The 22,116-nt window shown below is 44.3% G+C and overlaps 1 protein-coding gene across 1 annotated transcript; it reads right to left on the bottom strand.

The window, feature by feature from the left end:
* Positions 1–4,813: 4,813 nt before the first annotated feature.
* Positions 4,814–21,714, bottom strand: CRYM (crystallin mu). Its single transcript, XM_059415956.1, has 8 exons — positions 21,467–21,714; positions 20,806–20,959; positions 18,260–18,322; positions 13,956–14,057; positions 11,723–11,906; positions 8,453–8,574; positions 7,312–7,396; positions 4,814–5,159 (listed from the first exon to the last, which is right to left on the bottom strand). The coding sequence occupies exons 1-8, from the start codon at positions 21,634–21,636 to the stop codon at positions 5,095–5,097; spliced, it is 945 nt and encodes a 314-aa protein (XP_059271939.1). The 5' UTR covers positions 21,637–21,714; the 3' UTR covers positions 4,814–5,094.
* Positions 21,715–22,116: the final 402 nt, after the last annotated feature.

The following is a 22,116-nucleotide window of genomic DNA, read 5'->3' as shown; positions in this document are numbered from 1 at the left end:
GTAAGTGGCTTCTGAGATTTCAAAAAGGGGGCAAAACCCAGGTCATTTGTAGGAGAAGGCTGATGATAAAAGGAAATTTTACATTTTCAAGTGTGTTATGTGCTCATCTTTTATTTACTGTTGTCTGTCACCATTACCACATGTCTGAATACATGTACATTCTGCAATATAAATTGGCAGCATTGCTGCTGACATTTCTGAATGGCAATCCCAAATTCAAATTGAAGCCCAAATGAATAGCTAAGCTTCCCTGGATTTTTATAGCCAGGACTTACATCAAGTGGAATTTACCATTGATTGTGTGTGTAATATAGAAACAGCTGTTCATCTTCAGCATGGTTTCTCTCGCACATCTGTTTGGGTTGCTTCAAGAGGCACCATGGAGAGGATATGCTTAAGGAGGATACAGATGTTTACATCTGATGAACAATTGGCTCATTCTTCCTCAATAGATTGATTCAGAAAGATTGTCAGCCATAGAATAAATATGTTGCCCTAGGAGATGATTGTGTTTACAAATACCATATTTTGTTGGTCTGGAACAAAACGGAGGTTGCATTTGTTTTCAAAAAACGTGCACAAAAACAGTTGCTGTATAGAAGACACCCAGAAAAAGTTCATTGTATCTGAACCTGCCAGTATCGTACCTCATTCTTTTAGATGCCAGGATCCTCTCTCTATGTATTCCCCAGAATCTGCCTAATGAGATCTTGGTTCCCAGGATATAGGAGAAATAGAAGTCACCAGAAGAGTGTTGCTGTTAAGAAAAAAGGTGCTTTCTAGTGGTGCTCTGTACATCATTGTCAGAAGTAAAAGTAATATAGAAAGCCTGGTGATATATTCTAGCAAATGAGAGGCAGCATGAGGTTGTACAAAGAATTTTGAGCTGGAAACCAGCATTGCTGTGCGGAGGATAGAATATCACATTATGGAAATGGAAAGATACCTCTTTGGGAGAACGAGAAAAGTCAGGCCAGTGGAAATGTTACCGGATCTTAGATTTAAAGGATTTAATTCTAAGTGCTTCGTGGGAGTTCCTCGTTTCTATTTGGAATTTTCCAGGCTGTCCTACTGGAGGGGCAGCATTTGGCTCAGAAAATACAGGAAGGAGAATGTTTATTTGTCCAGTAGAACCGGAGCTCTGACCGCGACCACCCCCTTGGCCTTCATGTCAATTTTGTGCTGAGAGAAAAGGATATGTATTTGAAAAACATGTGGGTTGTAAAACATCACCTAAAAATTCCATCAAAAATTCCTAGATGAAAAAGAAGGAACCAAACATAATCCCTTTATGTTATCCCAATGAATAATCATAAACCTTTGTGAGGCCAGAATGGGTGGTCAGAGTGTATTTTTTTTTTTTTCAACTGCTGAATTTTATTTTCATGAAGGTAACTCAGCTTGTAGGCTCCATTGGCCTCTCTACCACTCCCCAAACATCTTCTGTTGCTTCATCTAAAGGGTAATTACCATATCGGCAATAGTCGCAAAAATTGTCTCAAAATATATGAGTGAAACAGTGAGAATTATTGCTGTGGCTCCAATATGTGCCGAGTTCCCTAACTGCTTATGCCAACTCAGCGAGGAGTGGTAGCATCTTCCTACTGTTGCTGGCCCTGCCAGGCTTCACCATGCCTTCCTGCTCCCTGTACCTCCCCCCTCTCCCTTCTCAACAGTCCCTTCATGAAATTCTCTCCAATCCCCCCTTTTTGAGTGTGGCAATAATTTCCTGCTGGGACCTTGACTGTGTGTTTCTGCGACACTGAGGCATGGTCCTGTAATTGTCTTTTTTACAGCTCTGTTATCCTAGACTGTGTGCTTTTGGAGATGAGAACTTTTGTTTTGTTTTTGTTTGTGTTTTTATTAACATATACTTGACATACAATATTACATTCGTTTCAGGTGTACAACACAGTAATTTGACAATTATATACTTTATGAAATGTGCAACCATGATGTGTAGTCACCCTCTGTCCCTGTACAATGTTATCACAATATTATTGACTATAGTGCCTGTGCTGTACTTTTCATCTCCATGACTTATTTTTAGAACTAGAAGTTTATACCTCTTAATTACCTCTGTGAGGACTGTTTCTTTTCTGTTCTAACTTGGTGGTCTAGAATAGAGTTATGGTAGGGGTTCTTCAAGAAAGAACAAAAGAAGATCTCTATGAATTAAGGCAATTTAAAAAAATTTTAATTTCAGTATAGTTAATGTACAGTGCTATATTAGTTTCAGGTACACAATATAGTGATCAAATAATTCTACACAGTACTCAGTGCTCTTCGGGATACGTGTATTTCTTAATCCCCTTCACCCATCCTCTGGCTCTCCTTCCCTCTAGTAACCATCAGTTTTTGTTCTGTGTAGTTAAGGGTCTGTTTTTTTGGTTTCTTTCTTTCTTTCTTTCTTTCTTTTAGTTTTGCTCAATTGTTTCTTAAATTCCACATGTGAGTGAAGTCATATGGGATTTGTCTTTCTCTGACTGACTTATTTCACTTAGCATTATATCTTCTAGATCCACCCATGTTGTTGCAAATGGCAAGATTTCATTCTTTTTTATGGTTGAGTGATATTCCATTAAACACACACACACACACACACACACACACACACACACATCTTTATCCATTCATCTATCGATGGATACTTGTACTGTTTCCATAATTTGGCTATTCTAAATAATGCTGCAATAAACACAGGGGTGCATCTATCTTTTTTGAATTATGTTTTCATTTTCTTTAAGTCAATACCCAATAATGGAATTACTGGATCATATGGTAGTTCTATTTTTAAGTTTTTTCTATTTTTAGTTCTTTGAGGAACCTCCATACTCTTTTCCACAGTGGCTGCATAAATTTGCATTCCCAGCAACAACACATAATAATTCCTTTTTCTCTACATCCTTGCCAGCACTTGTTGCTGCTTGTGGTTTTGATTCTAGCCATTCTGACAGGTGCAAGGTGATACCTCATTGTGGTTTTGATTTGCATGTCCCTGATGATGAGTGATGTGGAGCATTGTTTCATGTGCCTGTTGGCCATCTGGATGTCATCTTGGGAGAAATGTCTGTTCAAATCTTCTGCCCATTTTTTAACTGGATTGTTTGTTTTTCTGGTGTTGAGTTGTATATATATTTTTATACATTTTGGATACTAACTCTTTATTATATATGTCATTTGCAAATATCTTCTCCCATTCAGTAAGTTGTCTTTTAGTTTTGGTGGTTGTTTCCTTTGCTGTGCAGAAGCTTTTTATTTTTATGTGGTCCCAATAGTTTATTCTTGCTTTTGTTTCCCTTGCCTAGGAGATATATCTAGAAAGAAGTTGCTATGGCCAACGTCAGAGAAATTACTGTAATTGAGGAATTTTAATAATCCCATTACCATACACCCTTCCCTACACATCCTTTAGTGTTGTGACCATTAAGGTCCCCAGAAAGACTTCACAGTCACTTGGGATGTGCAGATGCAGATCAAATGGATATTTTATTCCAGTGCAATGGCCCCCATTCAGACAGTCTGGCAAACATGATAAACTAGGGTTTAGGTCACCTAGAACATGAAAAAAGGACCTATTAGGAAGAGTTTGGGGAGGAAAACAAAGCAATAGAAAATGCTTTTGCTTGCTGCTGACTTATCTGATAACCAGCCTAGGAATGGGGGTGGATTTGGATGGGGTCTTCGGCAGGCCAAAGGTCACACCACTCTGCTAGTGATTCAGGGCAGCTAGGGAAAACACACCTCAGTTTCCCCAACTGTAAGTTGGGAAGGTTGGACTAGATGATTCTTAATGACCCTCTCAACACTGATACTTTGGTGGACATCTATAGATTTGCCTATCCAATATTCATTTCTCCCTCTTTTTGCTAAGAGACCCCTTCCCTTCTATTAGTTCATGTGGTCAGGTGGGCTGAGTCTATTCTTGACTTTAAGGGGGAGCTTGTGACCCAGGCCTGGATAATAGGGACATCAGATTCCCCTGGATGATATTTCTTTGGGATAGGCAAATGACACTGGCCTGGGCCAGATTGATCTATCTCATTTAGCCAGAATGTTAAGCACGGAAATGGGCACATAACCTACAGGGTACCCTGAGTCTCAGTTCTGGGATAATCTCCATTTCTGCTAGGGTTGCTAAAGAGGATAGCCAGGGGGAAAACTTACTTAGTAATGGGACCAACACTGAAGAAAACAGAGCTGAGGGATTGGGGAGAGCAAAACTGGGTCCTGTGGACACTTGGAGACCTGGAAACAGCTGTAGCTTAAGACCTGTTACATGTGTTCTTCTTAAATACTAGAAACAATACATTCCACTCCTCTTTCCTTCATTCTGCCTAAGGTAGTTTGCGTTGTGGTCGCTACCACTTGTGACCAAAGGAGTCTTGGCCAATATAGAAGCTCCACTGTTTCTTGAGATTTAAATTCTAAAAAGCCAGAAATGAAAGTCTACATAATGTTTGATTCCATTTATGTGAAATGTCCAGAGGAGGCAAGTCCATAAAGATAGAAAGTAGATCAGTGGTTGGCAGGGCTGGGAAGAAGGGAGAAAGGGGAGTGACTGCTATTGAGTACCAGGGTTCTTTTGGGGAGTGCTGAAATGTTCTGGAATTAGAGAGTCTTGATGGTTGCTCCCTGTAAGCATGCTAAAAAGCACTGAATTGTGTACTTCACACTGGTATAAGAATTGTATGCTAATTTAAAAAATAGAAATAAATTTAATTATAGTCATTGAAACTCCCCCAGGGAATGAATGGAAGCAGATGCTCCCCTCACTTTCTTTGCCATGAAACACAGAAATGACCAAAGCAAGAACAGCAGAATTGGAAATGCTTTATTTCAAGGAATTACAAAATGCAGTGAAATACAGGGCAAAGGGAGTATTACTATAAACAGATGTAACAGAAGAAATGGCCACCTAGTTTTGCTACACACACAAATGGGGATCTCATTATTTAAGGTATAAGATATGATAAGCTCAACACTATAGCTCACTAGGCATGGGGCTCCCTTATTTGGTCTAGAAATCACAAGACAGCTGGTAACAACGTCCCTTGAGCCGTAGCTTCTACCTCAATGGGAAGTTCCTTTGTTTTATTTACCAGATGACCAGGATTCGTACACTAGCTTGGCTGCGACCAGGTCTTCCACCGCCATTCCTGGAATGGACAGAAAAGTGGTTCATTTTTTGTCAGAACAACTTTTCCTGCCACCGCCCAGGCCCTGTGACTTGCAGTTTCCTAATACATTGTCTGTGCTACTAATGCCCGTCTGGGGAAACATGGACTGATATCCAGAGGTGAGCTTAGGCTTGGGAGGTCTGTGAGGGGATGGGGGGTATGGGGGAGGGGGGAGGGGTCAGGGAAACGATGCTAAGTGAGCAATGCCCACTAAACACATTTTAAGGGTCCTTCAAAGTTGAGTTCAGGGGCCAGAAAACTTTCTATAAGGGTCCAGATGGTACATGTGTAGGCTTTGCAGGCCCTGTGGTGTCTTGGAATTAAGTCTGCCATTGTACTGCAAAAGCAGTCCTACCAGAGAGGTAAACAAATGAGCCTGGCCATGTTCCAATAACATTTTCTTTATGGACACTGGAGTTTGAATTTCATATAATTTTCATCTGTCATAAAATAGTCTTCCTTTATTATTTTTTTTCCCCAGTCATTTCATAAGAAAACTTTCCTAGTTTGAAGGCAGGATAAAAACAGGTGATGGGCTTGGTATGGCCCACAGGCTATCGTTTGTGGATCCTTGGTCTAGTCCAATCCCCACATCCTTCAGCAACCCCACTTGTCTTGCTATTTTGGATACATAACTTCACCTCAATTGGGTATAGGTTCTCCAAGGACAGGGGCTGATTTTTATTAATTTTCATAGACACCCCTGCCCCCAGTACAGATTCTAATACATAATAAGTATTTAATATGCACTTGCTAGATGAAAAAATGTGTCAATAAACCAATCCCCAAAGCAAGAAAACAAGCATTGCTCAAAAAGGGTACAGCAGGGGTGCCTGGGTGGCTCAGTGGGTTAAAGCCTCTGCCTTCGGCTCAGGTCAGGATCCCAGGGTCCTGGGATGGAGCCCCGCATCAGGCTCTCTGCTCAGCGGGGAGCCTGCTTCCTCCTCTCTCTCAGCCTGCCTCTCTGCCTGCTTGTGATCTCTCTCTGTGACAAATAAATAAATAAAATCTTAAAAAAAAAATAAAATCTTTGGGTGCTTGATACTAGGAAATAGGGGAGATCTTGAGAGATGGCAGATAGTATCCCTGAGGGGCTCAGGGCAGTAACTACTTGTCAACCGATTTGGGAGTCTTTCAGTATTTTAGATGTATCAGCAAATTATCAGCTCTGTTACTACACGTGTCCATTTCCTTAGGTCTGCTGGGGTGGAGTTGCTGCGCTCAGGGGCAGACCAGCCCTGGGGAGCCTGCCCTTGGTTGGGCTTCTGCCTGCACAACTCTGGTGGTAACGAGGCCCCCCATGGAAGCCCTTCTCCAGTCAGCAAGCAGGAGGGTAGGAGGGGAAGGGAAACAAGGGGTCTCAGGTTATACTTCCTGTGTGGGTCTCTTCCGGTGGGTCTCCCTGCTATTTCTCTTAAGCTCTCTGTCTTGTAACAACTTTATCCCCCATCCCCACCTCTGATGGATACTTTCTTTCTGACTTTCATCACTTTATTATTATTTTTTTGGTTTTATTTAAATCTAAGGTAGTTAACACCTAGTGTATTATAAACTTCAGGAGTAGAGTTTAGTGACTCGTCAGTTGGGTATAGCCCCCTGGGCTCATTACCTCTCACTTCCTCCTTAATACCCGTCACCCAGTTACCCCATCTCCCCATCCCCCACCCCGCCAGCAACCCTCAATTTGTTTCTGATGATTCAGAGTCTCATGGTTTGTCTCCCTCTCTGTTTTTAATCTTATTTGATTCTTCTGACTTCCGTTTAGATCTAAGTCTAAATGATTTACTGCTGACACTTTGCTATGTGCAAATCATTGTACATACACATCACTGAATTCTCATAAACACTAGAGGTAACAAGCAGTGAAGAGACCGCCGTGGCTCAGACAGGTGAGGTGAGGTCCCTTGCCCAAGGACGCATGTCCAGGGAGTGGCAGAAAAGGGAAGCCCAGGACCACCCAGTTTCAGAGTTCCTGGGCTTACCTAGTATTCTAAGACATGTAAATAATTGACCCAAGTGACGGATTTTATAACTCAGCTGTTGAGTCAGGTGACTCATTCCTCTTTCCACCAGTGGGCAAATCTGCGTTGTGCTCTGGTTGGATATATGCCCTGGGAGCTAGAGTCCTTACCCAAAGACTTGAACACCGTGGTCTTGTCACAGAGTGCTGGTTTCACTCCCTTCACCACTTCTCCCAGCTCAGCAAAAATCTCAGCCTGGGAAACAAACACACACTGACCTAGACCATGGAGCCAATGTCCACTCCAGCCATATTATGAGGGAGGACAGGGAGGGCAGCCACCACTGGGTAAGGGAGAAACTTGACAAAATGACCATATGTAAACTGGCTTTCCCCATTAAAAAAATAAATAAGCATATATCATAAATAAGCATATATATGCTTATTTAATTAAAAATAATAAATATATATTTAATAGAAATAAATAAATAAAAATAAATGTATACATTTAAATAATATATATTTGAATATATAAATATATTAAAATAATATACTTAATATATATGAATAACATTTCTATATATTTAAATAATATATAATAAATAAGTATTTAAATAATATATAAATATATTTCTATATATTTAAATAATATATAAAATATATATTTAATTATATATAAATATTATATATAATTATAATCATATATAATAATAATTATAATTAATTATAATAATAATATAAATAACATATAATATATGATATATTTTATATATATATGCTATTTGCATAGCATCTGTCTTTGTGATACCATGAATGTCGAGATATAAGTTTGTGGCTGGGGTAATGTCTGGGCAAGATGGTATGTCAGTGAGGAAATCAGCATGTTCTTATCTGAACACTCATTTTGGCAGCTCTCTTCTTGATCCTATGCTCTGTTTACAAAAGAATGAGGCCAGAAAGTGGCCAACCCCAGTCCTGTGTTGTTGGCCACACTGGGAAGGTTTCCGGGCACTTCTCTCCCAATCTTACTGCCTTATAGGACAACTCAGTCTGACGGAAAAAATCCATCAAGCTGCTCTCTCCAGGCAAAGGGGACAGGAAAACACATGTCAACACCATAATGGCCACATTACCCTAGACTGGGATTAGAAAGGGTTGAGAGATGTTTTAGGAGCTGCCAATTTTTCCCCCTCCCCAACCCCCAAAAGAGGTGGGGGTGACTGAGGTTTGGAGGAGTCCAAATGGAAGGGGAGGTTAATGGAACCCTGGGATCCCACTGCTGGACAGCAGCCTCCCAGGAGGAAGGGCTCACCCCCGACAAGAGGACATCTCCGGACTCTTTCAGGGCAGCCTCATGGGAGTCCACGTAAAGCACAGCCTGTTTCATCAGCTCATCATCCAGCTCTCTCCAGTCAGGTCTGCTGGCTCCGATGGCTAAGAGACAGCAAAACAGACCGTGAGCCCAGAAACAGTGACAAAGGACACTACACGTGCCAAAGAACGGAAGAAGGGGAGGGGAAAAGCAGTGACCTAGGACACATGAGAACATTCAGATTTGGGGTGCCGCCTTTCCCAATGCCAACCCCTCCTGATCAGCAAGAATGAACACTCATCAGTAAGAACGCCTTTTTTTTCTTTCTTTCTTTCTTTCATTTCATATCATGATCTTTCTAAAAGATTTTGAAGCAACTTAGCATTCATTTATTGGTTGCCTCCTAGCCGTGGGATGTTTCACACATATTATTTATAGTCCTCACAAGTACGCTTCGTGTCTGATTCTCACTTAAAAGATGCACACACAGAAGTTCAAAGAAGTGGAGGTGCCTGCCACAGTTCTGTCTCTGATAAGTGCACCTAACGACTCAGAGGGAGCCATGCATTCCACGCCTCTTCTGTTTATCCGGGGCAGCGACTTCTGGACAAAAACCCCGAAACAGAGACATCACCCGCCGCTTATTCACACCCCATTCTCCTCCGTCTTCTGCCGATCTGCTTCCTCCTGAATCATTCTCATTCGTCACCCCTAACCATTTCTCTCTTAACTTTGACAAAAGAGCCCAGCACCAGGGTCACGAAGTAACCCTGATCAAGAGGAAGCTGGCTCCATCCTGGCCCCGAGATTTCATGTCCTTTGCAGAGAGCCCAGGAATTTAATGAAGAATCCAAGGAAACATGCCTCCTGGCAGATAAGACAATGCAGAGGCCACCACCAAATGCCCGCGGGGCTGGTCAGAGGGACCGCACTGGAAATGGTGGGGACCTAAGTTCACAGAAGAAAGCCGGCCCCGTGTAAAGAGGGCAAGCATCCTTCAGCTCAAGCTGATTGAGGCCACGTGAGAAAGCAGGGCTCCATTAGTCTCCCCTTCCTCCTTTTTTTCCCCCTTATTTCTTAAAAGAGTAGCAGGAAATCTATTTGCATGTGTTATTTCTTGATTTTTTAGAGCATGCTATGGTCCAAACAAAACACATCTGCTGGCTGGAAGCAACCCATGGCCAACTCGTCTTTGGAAACCACTACAAAGCCTCACGCCAACATATTATGTGCCTTCTCACACTGCGTCCAGTTTTTCCCTGCTTGCTCCTGCTCCTGCTGTTGTCCCTCCCTCTAATTTTCAAAGAGAGTGGTGTAAAAATGTCCTTGAAGGTCATTTGTGTGAGGGGTTCTACAGAACAAAAGCACAAACCAAATGAAGCTTGTAAATAAATCATAAGCTGGTGGGAAAAACCCTGGTTTCTCAAGCCATCCCTTCTCATGGCACTTGGGTCTCCCCCCCCAACCCTCCCCTGCCCCAATTCTTCTGAGCAGGGCGAGTTCTCAAAGGGCTGTCGGAGGCCACTTGGGCAGATGGAGGTGTGCCAGGCAGCAAAGGGAGGGGCCTGACTTAGACTGGACCCTGGCCTTGCTTCAGTGAAGCTAGAATGGGTGAGGGTCAGACCCTGGCTGGGGGAGGGGGGCAGTGGTGCGGGGACAGGATGAGCGAAATGCAGGCGAGGGTGGAATTGGGCCTATCTCTTAGCCAAGCTGCAAAACAAGTAAAATCTGTTGCTGGTGTTTCCCTGTCAACCGCACTGGTAACATACTCTGAAGTATATGTGATGCCTCTGTAAACACACAAACCAATTTTGTCTTTAGGCTAGGGACGCAGAAGCGATGCCTTGACTCACAATCGAGGCAGCCCTTCCTGGAGAGTCACAGTGTGAGAGAGATTCCCTGTTGCTGGCACTGAAAATGGAGCATCCACATTACAGGGAACGTGGGCGGCCTCTAGAAGCCGAGATTCGCCCCCAGGAAGCCAGCACTCTTGTCCTACCTGAGCCTGGAACAGGGGTCTGGCCTCTAGCTGAAACCGAAGCTTGGACAACACCTTGATTTCCCCCTTGTGTGAGCAGAGGACCCAGCTGACCCCTGCCCAGCCTTCCGAAACCACAGAAACTACAAAGTAATAAGTACATGCTGTTTTAGGCTGGGGAAAAAAAAAATCATTTCCATCTTGCTGAAGATTCAGCTCTTGTCTGTTTCTCCAAGAATGGGTTTCTTGTGATTTCCGATGACCTTCCAGAAAAGGGGCTACTGTCCATAAAGCCAGAACTCACCCATCTCTTGTCTACTTATTCCCTGAAGCCACGTCCCACTGAGACCTTCACTTCACTTTGGCCCTTTCCTCAGATGTGCCACACTTTTGTCTACTCCACAGAAATTAATCTTTAGCTGGAACCATCTATTTGTTTCATCTGCTTGTTTATCTGTTATCTATTCCCCCTCCCTAGAATGCAAGCACCAGGAAGGCAGTGACCTTGAGTGTGGCTTATTCTGGCCTGCCCAGCATCTAGAACAGTGCCTGGCACATGGTAGGAACTCAATACACATTAGGGATAGAATGCATAATCTTGGCTCCTGCCTGCTCATCTGCCAGTAGGTACAGAAATCTCAGCTTCTGAGTTCACACCATGTGCTTGTCACTAAAACAGAAAACCGATAACATGTTTAAATCTCTAGTATTGGCCTCGCTATGCACAGACTCCAGTCTTCTTACTGGAAGATAATATAGAACGTAATTTAAGAGCTTGGGCTCTGAGGGTAGATCGCCCCACTTCAAATCTTCAGAAAAATCTTCAAAACTTCAGAAGCCCCAGGAACTCTTATATTTGGAGTCCCACCCATTCCAGCACACGTGCTAATGAGCGCCCACAAGTCACAAGGAATGTCTTTTGTGCTGTAGTAAAAAAACTTTTTTGAGGGAGGGCGGGGGATAATTCTAAGTATTGTTAAGAAAGAATGACTCATGTGGCTTTTGTGATTTAAATTTCATTACATTTATGAACTTAGCGGTGCCTGACCACCTGCCATAATGTTACCTTTCATGGAACTTTAATTAAATTTGTTGTAAGTTTCAGGCTCGTGACTTTTGTTGCATAATTTCTGAGTGAATATTGTTTTTCGGGGCTCACATGTTTGCGAAGACCTTAAAAGGCTTGGCCATTCTGCATGAGTAAAAGAGCTCTGCAGATGCAGTCACTCGGTCCAGCCTAAGGGACAACTCTGGTCACCACCTACCCACGCTCACGGAGCCATTCTACTTACCATTGATGTGAGCCCCAGGCTTCACCCATTCACCAAACAAAATGGGCTCTGTTGCCATGGTAACTGTGATGATCACATCTGCCCCTGTCACAGCCTCCTGGACCGATGAACAGACCTCTACCTCTCCTTGAACCGTGTCCGCAAACTTCTCTGCATTCTCTTTGGTGCGGTTCCATATCCTCACCTTCGTTGGGGGGTAACAAGAGGGACACTGGTGTCACGATTGTTTGGCTGTTTAAGTTTCATCCAGCCCAGAGTACCAGGGGAAAGATGAGCCTCTCTAGGGTAAGGGCTTTGGATATTTAAATCATCTCCTACAGAGAAAGAACATCTGACCAAGGGCACAGCATTGATTGCGCCCGACACCTGACCAAATATTTGAAAATGACCTTTCTCTACTCCTTTCTCCTTGCAAGAAGCAGGGACAGTCTTTCACTTCTAGCCAGAGATACCCTGCCTCTGTAGCTTAATAGCTACATAATCTAATCATTAGTGGAGCAAATTGTGGAGCTAGGAAGGCTTGGAATCAATCCTCACTCTGTCCCATACTGCTCACTCCTGAAATGACTCAACCTCACGCAGCCTAAGTTTTCAGGTCTACGAAACGCACATGATAACTGGGCACGGTCAGCATCCAACTCCCACCTTGTGTTTGAGACTGTAAAGGAGTCAGAGCAGATGTGGGCTTCTAGGACAGCACTGTGTGTGGAATAACTTGATCTCTGAAGGGGAGGTAGGGGGTTGAAAACAAGAAGGGGTTGAGCAGTGAGGAGTGCAGGGGATGAAAATGTCAGGAGTAGTGGCTAGTTAGAGTCCTGGCAGACGCTGGCAGGAGCCGGATCGTTTGCCTCACCAGGTGGCAGGGAGTTGCTGGCTCTCTTAGCGAACTTGCAAGCGAGGAGCGGGGGTTGTCGACCCTCAACAGAAAACAAGGCCTAAAGCATCCCCCAAAAGGAAAGGTAAGAAATACAGAAGTAAATGTTATGCCTAACGAAGTTCATCAACCAAGGTAAAAAAGAATACAGTATACCCTATCAAAGGAGAATGGTTACCCCCAGCACCCTTCTGGTTAAAAAAATGATGCAAGTGGATATAAAAAATGGGGAACCTGCAAAGTGATGATGTTAGCACATTTCATGGAAAGATAGGATATACAACTGGGTATATCTAACATGATGGACACTACTTTATGAAAAACTAAAGAGAGGATTGGAAAGTGGTAACTGCTTATCTTTGAAAACAGATAAAAGGCATTTTTCTTTGTTCTTCCTTACAGTCGATATTTGCCAAAGCAGGGGTATTATTTTTATCATTAAAAAGTCGTATTTTACGGAATGCCTGGGTGGCTCAATCCACGGAGGGCGGACTCTTGATTTCAGCTCAGGTCATGACCTCAGGGTTGTGGGATCAAGCCCTGCTTAGGGAATCTTGCTCAGTGGGGAGTCTGCTTGCTTGATTCTCTCTCTCCCTTTGCCCCTCCGTTCTCCACGTTTTTTCTCTCTTTCTGTCTCAAATGAGTAAATAAGTCATTTTTTTAAAATGTCATATTGAGGCACCTGGGTGGCTCAATCTGTTAAGCATATCTGCCTTTGGCTCAGGTCCTGATCCCAGGATTCTGGGATGGAGCCCTGCTTGGGGAGTCTGCTTCTCCCTCTTCATCTACCCCCCCTCCTACCTGGGCTTGCTCGCTTTCTCAAATAAATAAAATCTTAAGAAATTAAAAAAAATTTTTTTTAAATGCCATATTTTAAATCTGCCCTACCGCTCTCACACATGTGCAAAAAATAAAAGCATAAAATGTTCCCATAAGAAGTGGGAGGCATAACTGGGGCAAAGGCAGACCAGCACTGGGGCTATGGAGGCAGGGTGCTGTGGTCTCTTGCCTCACAGGCCTTGTTCCCAGTTTGTGTGTCCATACCCATGAATGCCTAAAAAATCCCAGAGTCTCCTTAGAGAAGCACAGAGAGGGACAGAAAGGAAAACTGAATGTATGCAATGGATATAACACAATCTTTTAACCAAGTGGGCTTGCTGCGTCCTCTGGCATACCCTAGGAATGGGAAACTGGAGACAGGTGATTCAGGTCTTTCTGCCTCCAACGGGACTTCTGGGCGAGTCATGAAAAGAGATCAGACTTGACCTATTTCAGAATAGCCCAGGTCGCAGTGAAGGAGTAGAGATAAAGGCCCCAACTGCTCCCTCCCCTCTTCTCCCTCAAGCTTCCTGGACTTACCTCCTTAAAGGAGAACTGCTCTGTGAAGACCTCGTAGTGGCTGTAGGCCTGGACGCCAGCCCCAAGGATGCACAACACTTGACTGCTGGGTGGTTTCAAAAACTATGGGAGAGAAACGAGGTGAAGGTCAAGGGAGAAATAGCGGCCAGATGAAGAACAGATACAGTTTGAACATCAGGTGCCCAATGCCCTATCTTCGTCTCCCTCACTATCTCAGGCAATGAAGGAGATGGAATTTTATGTTTCAGTTTCCCCTCTGTGGCGTGTGGAGAGGAGGAAGGAGCCTTCACCAAGCACCTAGTATATACAAATGCTTTATCCTCCCGATCTCATTTAGACCAGCCAAGGGCCCCATGAGCTAGGCACTCCTACTTTCATCTTCCTCTTCCAGATAAAGAAATCGGGGTCTGGAGAGGTTAAGGAACTTGCTCAGAGTCCTACAACTATGACATGGCACCCTGAGGCTCCAAAACCACGTCTTTGATTCTCCAAAACCACGTCTTTGATTCTCCAAAACCCACATTTGTTCTCCTGGGCTGCCCTGTCTTGGGGACATGAGAAGCTACACCCACTTCTCAGAGCCCCGAGTTACTTTGAAGAGCTACCTAGAATCCATGGCTCAGCCTCCATGTAGAGCCAGCCTCTGGGGCACATGCTCTGGATGTATGTGTGTCCGTGTTTGGGAGTGGGATTTATGATCACCTTCCATCAATGACTCCAGTGAAGTCATTCTGACCTCCCTGGGTGAAGTTACCACTTCACAATGCTTATTTGTTTACAGAGTCATTTTCTTGTCCTGGTCTATGAGCCCATGAGGACAGAGATGGTCTCACGTGCACAGATTTAGCACATACCTACAACTATGCGTAAGAAATCAAGTGAGGTTGTTAAACCTCAGCTCTACTGACATTTAGGCTGGATAATTCCCCATTGGCTGGGGTGGGGGGCTGGGTCGTCCCATGCTTTACAGGTTGTTCAGCAGCTTCCCTAACTATGCATTAGATGCAGTATCCCCTACCTCCCCTAGTTGTGACAACCAAAAATGTCTCCCACTCCTCGATGTCCTTGGGGCCAGAGGCAAAATCATTCTGTGTGGAGAACTACTGGCATAGAGGATATCACTTGCTCCTCAAACCATCCATATTAAGCAAGACCCTCTTTTGCCGTTTCTCTATCTCATGCAGCAAATTTTAGTTCCTTGGGCCTGCTCTTTCTTACAATGTTAATTATAGCATTTCTGGAATGTAATCTTAAAAGTGAAAGTCTCTTGAATTATTAATTACTAGCAAAACGGAGTCTCAGAAATACAAGCAGATGTTCATCTCTCCTATAGCTGCAGAAGGGGAGATATCATTTTGTGCCATAAAATAGCATTCAAAGTATCTGATTTGAAACATTTTCAGAATTACAATATCCACAGAACCCCTCAATCTTATGCTCTTACGCAACGAGGAGAATTAGCTGATTTTTCCTTAACTAAATCCATCGTTTTTTCTGTTCTCAGTTAATATGAATCTATTCTAAGAAGTATGCGTGGGTTTCAGAAATTGTTGTAGTGTCCTGTAAAAGTAACCTTCAACTTCTGAAACTAAATCTTTAATTCTGATTGTTGTCTTGATAATTTGTTGCCTTGGTAATAATGTTACAATTGACATCCCTTTCCCTAAATAGTATAACTTTTGTAAGATTTATTTTAAAAAAAGAAGAGGACTAATGGTACTTCATTCTTTTACCATAGCATGCAGATAATAAAAAATATGTATATGAATCTGGTAGGTTTCTTATGGTAGAGTTTGAAAGTGTGTGTGTCATCGGTGTCTGCTAATGAGTAGCACTGTGTCCGTCTAGCCTTGCCATGTCTCCAGCTCCCACTTAAGAAATGCTCCCCTGCACTTCCTGTCCTTTAGCCACATCAGCTTCTTTGCAGACTCCCAAGCACATGTACTTCCATCAACCACAGGGCCTTTGCACAGATTTTCCTCTTCATGGAATACTTTCCTTTCTGTCCCTTACGAGTAATTCCTACTAAACTTCAAATTTCTGCTCAGATGTCCTTTATATAGGAAAAGCCTTCCCAAATTCAACAGACCTTCTGTTATACCCTCTCACAGAATTTCTTCTCTTGCATTCAATGTATTTGTCAGGGTTGTGATTTTACATTTGTTGGTATGATCTTTGGGTGAATATCTGTTTCCGCAAATGGACTCTGTGTTCCATGATGGCAGGTACTGTTTAGCTCACCACTCTATGCTCTATGCGGAGCACTGGGCCTGGACCCTGGTGGGCACTCAAATATTTGTTGAACAGATGTATGCCAGGGATAAACCCTGATATATACTGTCATCTTGAGAAAGCATGTCAGAGTACTCAACTCAGGTTACGTGCAACCCATGTGCAAAGAAGTTGTTACAGTGACTGTCAGGCCCGAAAACTTCCCATACATCTCATCCTCCCTAAAGCCCTAAATGAAAGAGAAGCAGCAAAGAAAACATTCTCTGTTCCAGGGCAAAAAGTATAATAGCCCCTTTGTTCCTTATTGAAATAACCCATCTGTATCCCTGGGCATAAAGCTGTGACATTTCAGTCTAAGTTCTGAGCATCACCTCAATGATTCTTAACTCTTGTGGGAGTGCAGATTTTTATCAATGCAAAAAAGCACAGTGTAACTGGATGCTGCAAGAGTTTGGTTTCCACAGGGTGCCTGGGTGGTTCAGTTGGTTAAGCATCTGCCTCCGGTTCAGGTTATGATCCTGGAGTCCTGGGACTGAGCCTCGGAAGACCCCGCAGCTACACGGCATCAGGAAGCCCTAGCCTCCGTCTCCTCCCACAGTAAATGAGGCCAATAAGATCTTCTTTGCTTTCTTCACAGAAACCCAAAGATATGTCAAGACAATGGGCTGGAAATTATTTTGACAAGACCTTCACACACAAATGTAAGGCAATATTGTACCCTTGAACATACATGTGTTCCTCAGGGAGTCCCTTGCTCATTTCAGTCTGAGTTAGGTCTGGAGATAATTCAAAAATCAGTTCGTCCAGCTGTGTCCTGTAGTCTGCCCCCCTTCCTACACGATTACCCGATTAATCCTCACATTCTCCGCCCCCCATCCTGCGTTTAAAAAATCTTAACCATCTCACGATCTGAACACCTGGTGTCTGCTGCTCTCCACATCCCACACTTCCTTTATGCTCAGGCGTCACAAACTAGCATCAGCAGACCTTGTACTTCTCCATTTCATGTGAAGACACCCGGTTTGCCAATGCTCCTCTTCTTAACCCTAACCTAACCTCTAAAAATACTGTTTTTCTTGTAGGATGACCTGGCACTGCTTGGGAACATCATCGCTTTCCCTTCTGCCTGAAGAGTGTCCCCCTCCCCTCTTCACTCACTTGCTTCCTTCAGTCTCTACTCAAATGACACCTTCTGGGAGGGGTGAGGTCCTCCCTGGATAATTTGGGAAGTCACCACTCCCAACTGAGGATATTCTCAATTCTGCTTTAGTTTGTCCAGCACACTGTTTTCTGCTGGAAGTAGGTTTTGTTTTGTTTTTAAAAGCAAATCCTAGTATATTATATTATACTATATTATATTATATTATATTATATATATATATATATATATAAAATAGTATAGTATATTATTAAACTCAAAAGGGATTTGTTGTTGGTTAATTATTTTCTTGGCAAATCAAACTTTTCACCTTGTTTATTGTCTAACCAACCGTGCCTGTTTTGCACATTGCCATATTCCTGATATTTAGAACAGTGCCCGATACATGGTAGGATCTCAGACAGTATTAGCCAAATGAATACATGAATCTGCTCAGATCTCTTCAGCTCCCCCTCAGCTTCTTGGCTTTGACCTGTGGCAACCACACTGATTTACCAGGAGCAGTGTGGGATGGGGGCCACAAAGCAGTCCTGGAGTCATAAAAGTCAAATATTAAATTCTTGCTCTGCCACTTAGTAGCTGTGCAATCTTGGGCAACTCACCTAACCTCTCTGAACCACATTCACTAAATCTGGCAAATGAAGATAATCGTATCTACTTTGCAAGGTTGATGTGAAGATTGGGAATAATGTATGTAGAGTACCTAGAATCCAGTAGTGCTCATTAAATGGTAGCTAATAATTTCATGAATCACTGTGTTCACCTGATGTCCCATACTTGTCATTTGGAGTTCCAGCTATGTCCAAAGGAATACCAAAATAAGTTCCTCACATCTCCCTTAGGCTTTCAAGCTGGAGACACCCAACCTGACTCTCCAGCAAACCTTAGCAGTACAGCCTGGCACTAGTCTTACCTTGGTGGCGATGGCAGAAACTGCAGCTGTTCTCTTTGCAGTTATGATGTTTCCATCCATGACCTTGGAGGAAAGGAGCGACAGTGAGCAAGGGGCACTCCTCACCAGAACTTAAGCAGAGAGAAGCAGTTCAAAATGAGCAGCCCTAGGAAGCATCATACTATCCTACAGAGAGCACAGGCTTGCTATCAGATTTGGATCAAATTCTTCCACTTAATGAGAAATGCAACTTTGAAGAAACATCTTACTCTCTAAGGACCGTTTTCCTCACCTGTAAAAACAAAGAAATAATGCCAACCATTCGGAGGATTTTTATGAGGCTTAAAAGCAGTCACAGAAATGTGAACGTCTCATACACGATGAGCCCTCAAGAATTGCCCATTTTCTTCTCTTGCCCTGGGTTTCTCAAAGCATCAAGTGAAGGAGGAATTTGAGGAATTAGAGTAAGTCATCTGACATCTGTTCAAGGGCCATGAAATTCTGTCTCAGTGGCTCTCCACTCCTGCCACACATGTGGGGAGCTTTGTGAAGTTACAGAGGCCCAGACACATTAACTACTCTGTATCTCGAAGGGAGGGACACAGGCATCCTTGTTTTCAAAAGCTCCCCAGGTGATTCTGAATTACATCTTGCTAAAAATAATCACCACCCTTTGCACTATCCTCCTGTTTTTAAGTCAGCCATCTTGGTTGAAATTTACCAGGTAGCACCAGTGTTCTCATATTTACAGAAAAGGAAGTGAATCACTTACTACTGAACAGATTCAGGAAGGATCTAAGGTCTTGTCATTTCGTTAAAAGCCCGAGGTGGTCCCGCTTTGCTAGGGAACCACCTTTGGCAAGTGGTGTGAATGTCATCTCCTTTGAATGAGTATAGGTTGGGAAGAGCTAGTCTTTCCAGAGGAGTCATGTACAACTGGGTTCCTGTACTCAGGGAGCCTGAAATTCAGGGGAGGAGGATTTAAGATCCAGAGATTTGGGTGGGATAATGAAGATTGTCCCTGGTAACAACTCAACTGCCTGGTCTCAGAGCCAGCTTGCAGGGTAGAGGGCACAGAGCACGTGAGTACAGAGTACAAGTCCTACGATCATACAGGTCTAGCAACGATTCCCTGGGCCTTTCACAAACCAGCTGTGTGACCTCAAGCAAAGTGGGCTCAACTACTTTGAGCCTCAGGGACTCCAACAGAAATTGGGGGAGGGGGATGTGAATTAAAATCTCCCGGGTCTCCTGGGTGGCTCAGATGGCTAAGCGTCTGCCTTCGGCTCAGGTCATGATCTCAGGGTCCTGGGATCCAGCCCTGCATCGAGCTCTCTGCTCAGCAGGAAGCCTGCTTCCCCCTCTGTCAGCCTGGCTCTCTGCCTACTTGTGATTTCTCTTTCTCTGTCAAATAAATAAATAGAATCTTTAAAAAAAAAAAAAAAAAACCCTCTTCGCATATTAAGTCACTGGGAGAAGGCATCTTGTGATAGTGCTCCATTTAATAGGGAATATATCATTAACGGATGCCTGGGTGGCTCAGTGGGTTAAGCCTCTGCCTTCGGCTCAGGTCATGCTCTCAGGGTCCTGGGTCCTGATCGAATCCCGCATTGGGCTCTCTGCTCAAAAGGGAGCCTGCTTCCCCCTCTCTCCCTGCCTGCCTCTCTGCCTACTTGTGATCTCTCTCTCTCTGTCAAATAAATAAATAAAATCTTTTAAAAAAACCCCTCCCATCGAGGAATATTGTCATAACTGAGATCAATTTCTCTTCCTTAGCACATGGTAAGCTCTCAGTAAATGGCAGTTGGAAAGGCAGGAGACAGTCTCCAGAGGATATGGACCATGGATTTAACACTGAATAGGTCTGAAGTATAGTTATGTAAACCTGGGTAACATGGGCATCATTGCTCTAGGACTCAGTTTCCTCATCTGTAAAATGGGGGCAAATACTACTACTTACCTCACAGAGTGGCTCTAAGTATTGAGGGAGTGAATACAGGTAAAGCATTCAGAACCATGCCTAGCCAATACAAAGTGCTCAGTAAAAGGACTACTGCTCTATTTTGATGCTATCATGAAATGTTAAAACAGGTTACTGTGTATCTCTCAGGAAAGACTCCCCAGGATTACAGGATACTCATTTTCTTCCACATTACAGAGGTTCACTAAATAAATGTTTCCTTGGCTACTGAGTTTGATTAAACTGTATATTGGAGTAACTTGTATAGGACAAGAGTTTCTTGTCAGGAATGAAGAGATTGTTACTTCCACACTGTCTGTCACACACTTGAATGAGGAGATTGTTACTTCCACACTGTCTGTCACACACTTGAAGCAACAGTGGGCTCTGGTGCTGGGCTATATGCATCTTCAGGCAGGCCTAGGAACAGACACACGCTCACAGGTAATCTTCACCGCGGCTAGTATCCAGAGACATCATCATCGTTCAGACAGGGGCACGTGTGGTCACAATCAAAACTCCCCGCAGCTCACTCAGAGAACTAATTTCGGAGGCTAGCGCTGGGCCCAGGGGCCCCACCTCACCCCAGGGCAGGGAGTTTGCTCACCGCCAGAAGGGAGCCATTGCTGGGCTCAAAGAGCAGCACAGTGGCCTGGTGAGAGGGGACCGTGGAGGCGGTGCTGTGGCCCTCGTAGAAGGTGACCAGCTTGGTGGTCAGGGCATCCTCGGCAGCACTGTAGGCGGGCATGACCCCCAGGAAACTACAAAGAGAGAGGGAGTGAGTAGCTTCAGTCCCTTCTTCCCAAGACTGGGGGTGTCCTATCAAGTCCCCATATACCTTCCTTTCTCTTTCCTCAGTCACTGCCCTACTGTCCTCTGTTGCCCCAACTCCTCTGTCCTACCTTTAGGCAGTACATAGAGTACATTCAACAGTACAGAGCCATCTGCATGAGAAAAACCATTCCAGTTCTGCCACTACCTACCTATGTCACCTTGGGTAAGTCATTTCACCTCTCTGAGTCTCAATTGTCCCCATCAGTAAAATATTATCAATACCTACCTATATGGATAATGTGTTGAATTTAACAAGATAAATTTCTATAAAGCGTCACTTGACCGGTGGCTACCGCCAATATTAGGTGGCAGCTGTTACCAGCAATGATTAGGCAGGCAAGCCCTCTTTTCCTTTCTCCCGCTGCCCCCTTGGCTTGCCTCGCGTTCCACCTTTCCAGTTTCTCCAGCCCTTAACCCCGGCCTTCCTCACTCACCCCCTGTGCTTGGCCACCGGCACCACGGTGCGCACCGGCTGCATAACTCCTCCGTCGGGGCCGCTGGAGAAGTTGGCCAGAGCCGCCTCCAGCGGCGGGATGAGGAGGCTGGAGCTGCGGAGGTGCTTTTGCACCTCGGCTGCGCTCAAGAACGCTGGCGCCCGGCTCATCTTGCCACCGACCTCCTAATTGCAGCTAGGGCAAAGCGCTCGGTGTTCCCTGGGGCTGCGCCCTATATGAGCGCACGGCGCCGCGGTGCCGCCTACTGGTCACCGCCCAGCTTCAGGGGCGGAGCAATGCTGGTCTCCGCCCACGCCCCCCCCTCCCCCGCGCCCCCAACCCGCGCCAGCCTCGGTTGGTTGAGCTGGGTCCCCTCCAGCTACGGATTCCCCAGGATCGCAGTTCAGGCGGTGGGTTGGTAGGTAGTATTCTTGGGGCCGGTTTCACAATTCCTGTGGTTAGCTGTAGTCACGTTACTTGCAAAGGGCTTAGGCACCCCCCATCCCTCCGCCCCCCACCCCCACCAGTCGTCCCCTCCGGGAAAGAGGAGGCAGGGGAGATGGAGGGCAAATGGTAGTGAGGCTCCCTTTTTCTTAAATTATTATCTGCTGCTAGAAGACCTTAGATCAAAGGAGATGGTTATTTTAAAA

The sequence above is a fragment of the Mustela nigripes genome, chromosome 11, assembly GCF_022355385.1.
Source record: "Mustela nigripes isolate SB6536 chromosome 11, MUSNIG.SB6536, whole genome shotgun sequence".
NCBI classification, from domain to species: Eukaryota; Metazoa; Chordata; class Mammalia; order Carnivora; family Mustelidae; genus Mustela; species Mustela nigripes.
The sequence above is the reverse complement of the archived record's forward strand: the minus strand, read 5'-3'. Positions and strand labels throughout refer to the sequence as shown.

Bases quoted from the DNA above. Each gene is read 5' to 3' on its own strand.
- CRYM (XM_059415956.1), bottom strand. From the start codon at position 21,636: ATGAGCCGGGCGCCAGCGTTCTTGAGCGCAGCCGAGGTGCAAAAGCAC. The intron at 20,960-21,466 runs GTGAGTGAGGAA...CTCTCTTTGTAG, and splicing joins CCGGTGGCCAAGCACAGGGG to TTTCCTGGGGGTCATGCCCG. The intron at 5,160-7,311 runs GTAAGGACTCTA...TGTCCATTCCAG, and splicing joins CACGGTGTTCAAGTCTTTGG to GAATGGCGGTGGAAGACCTG.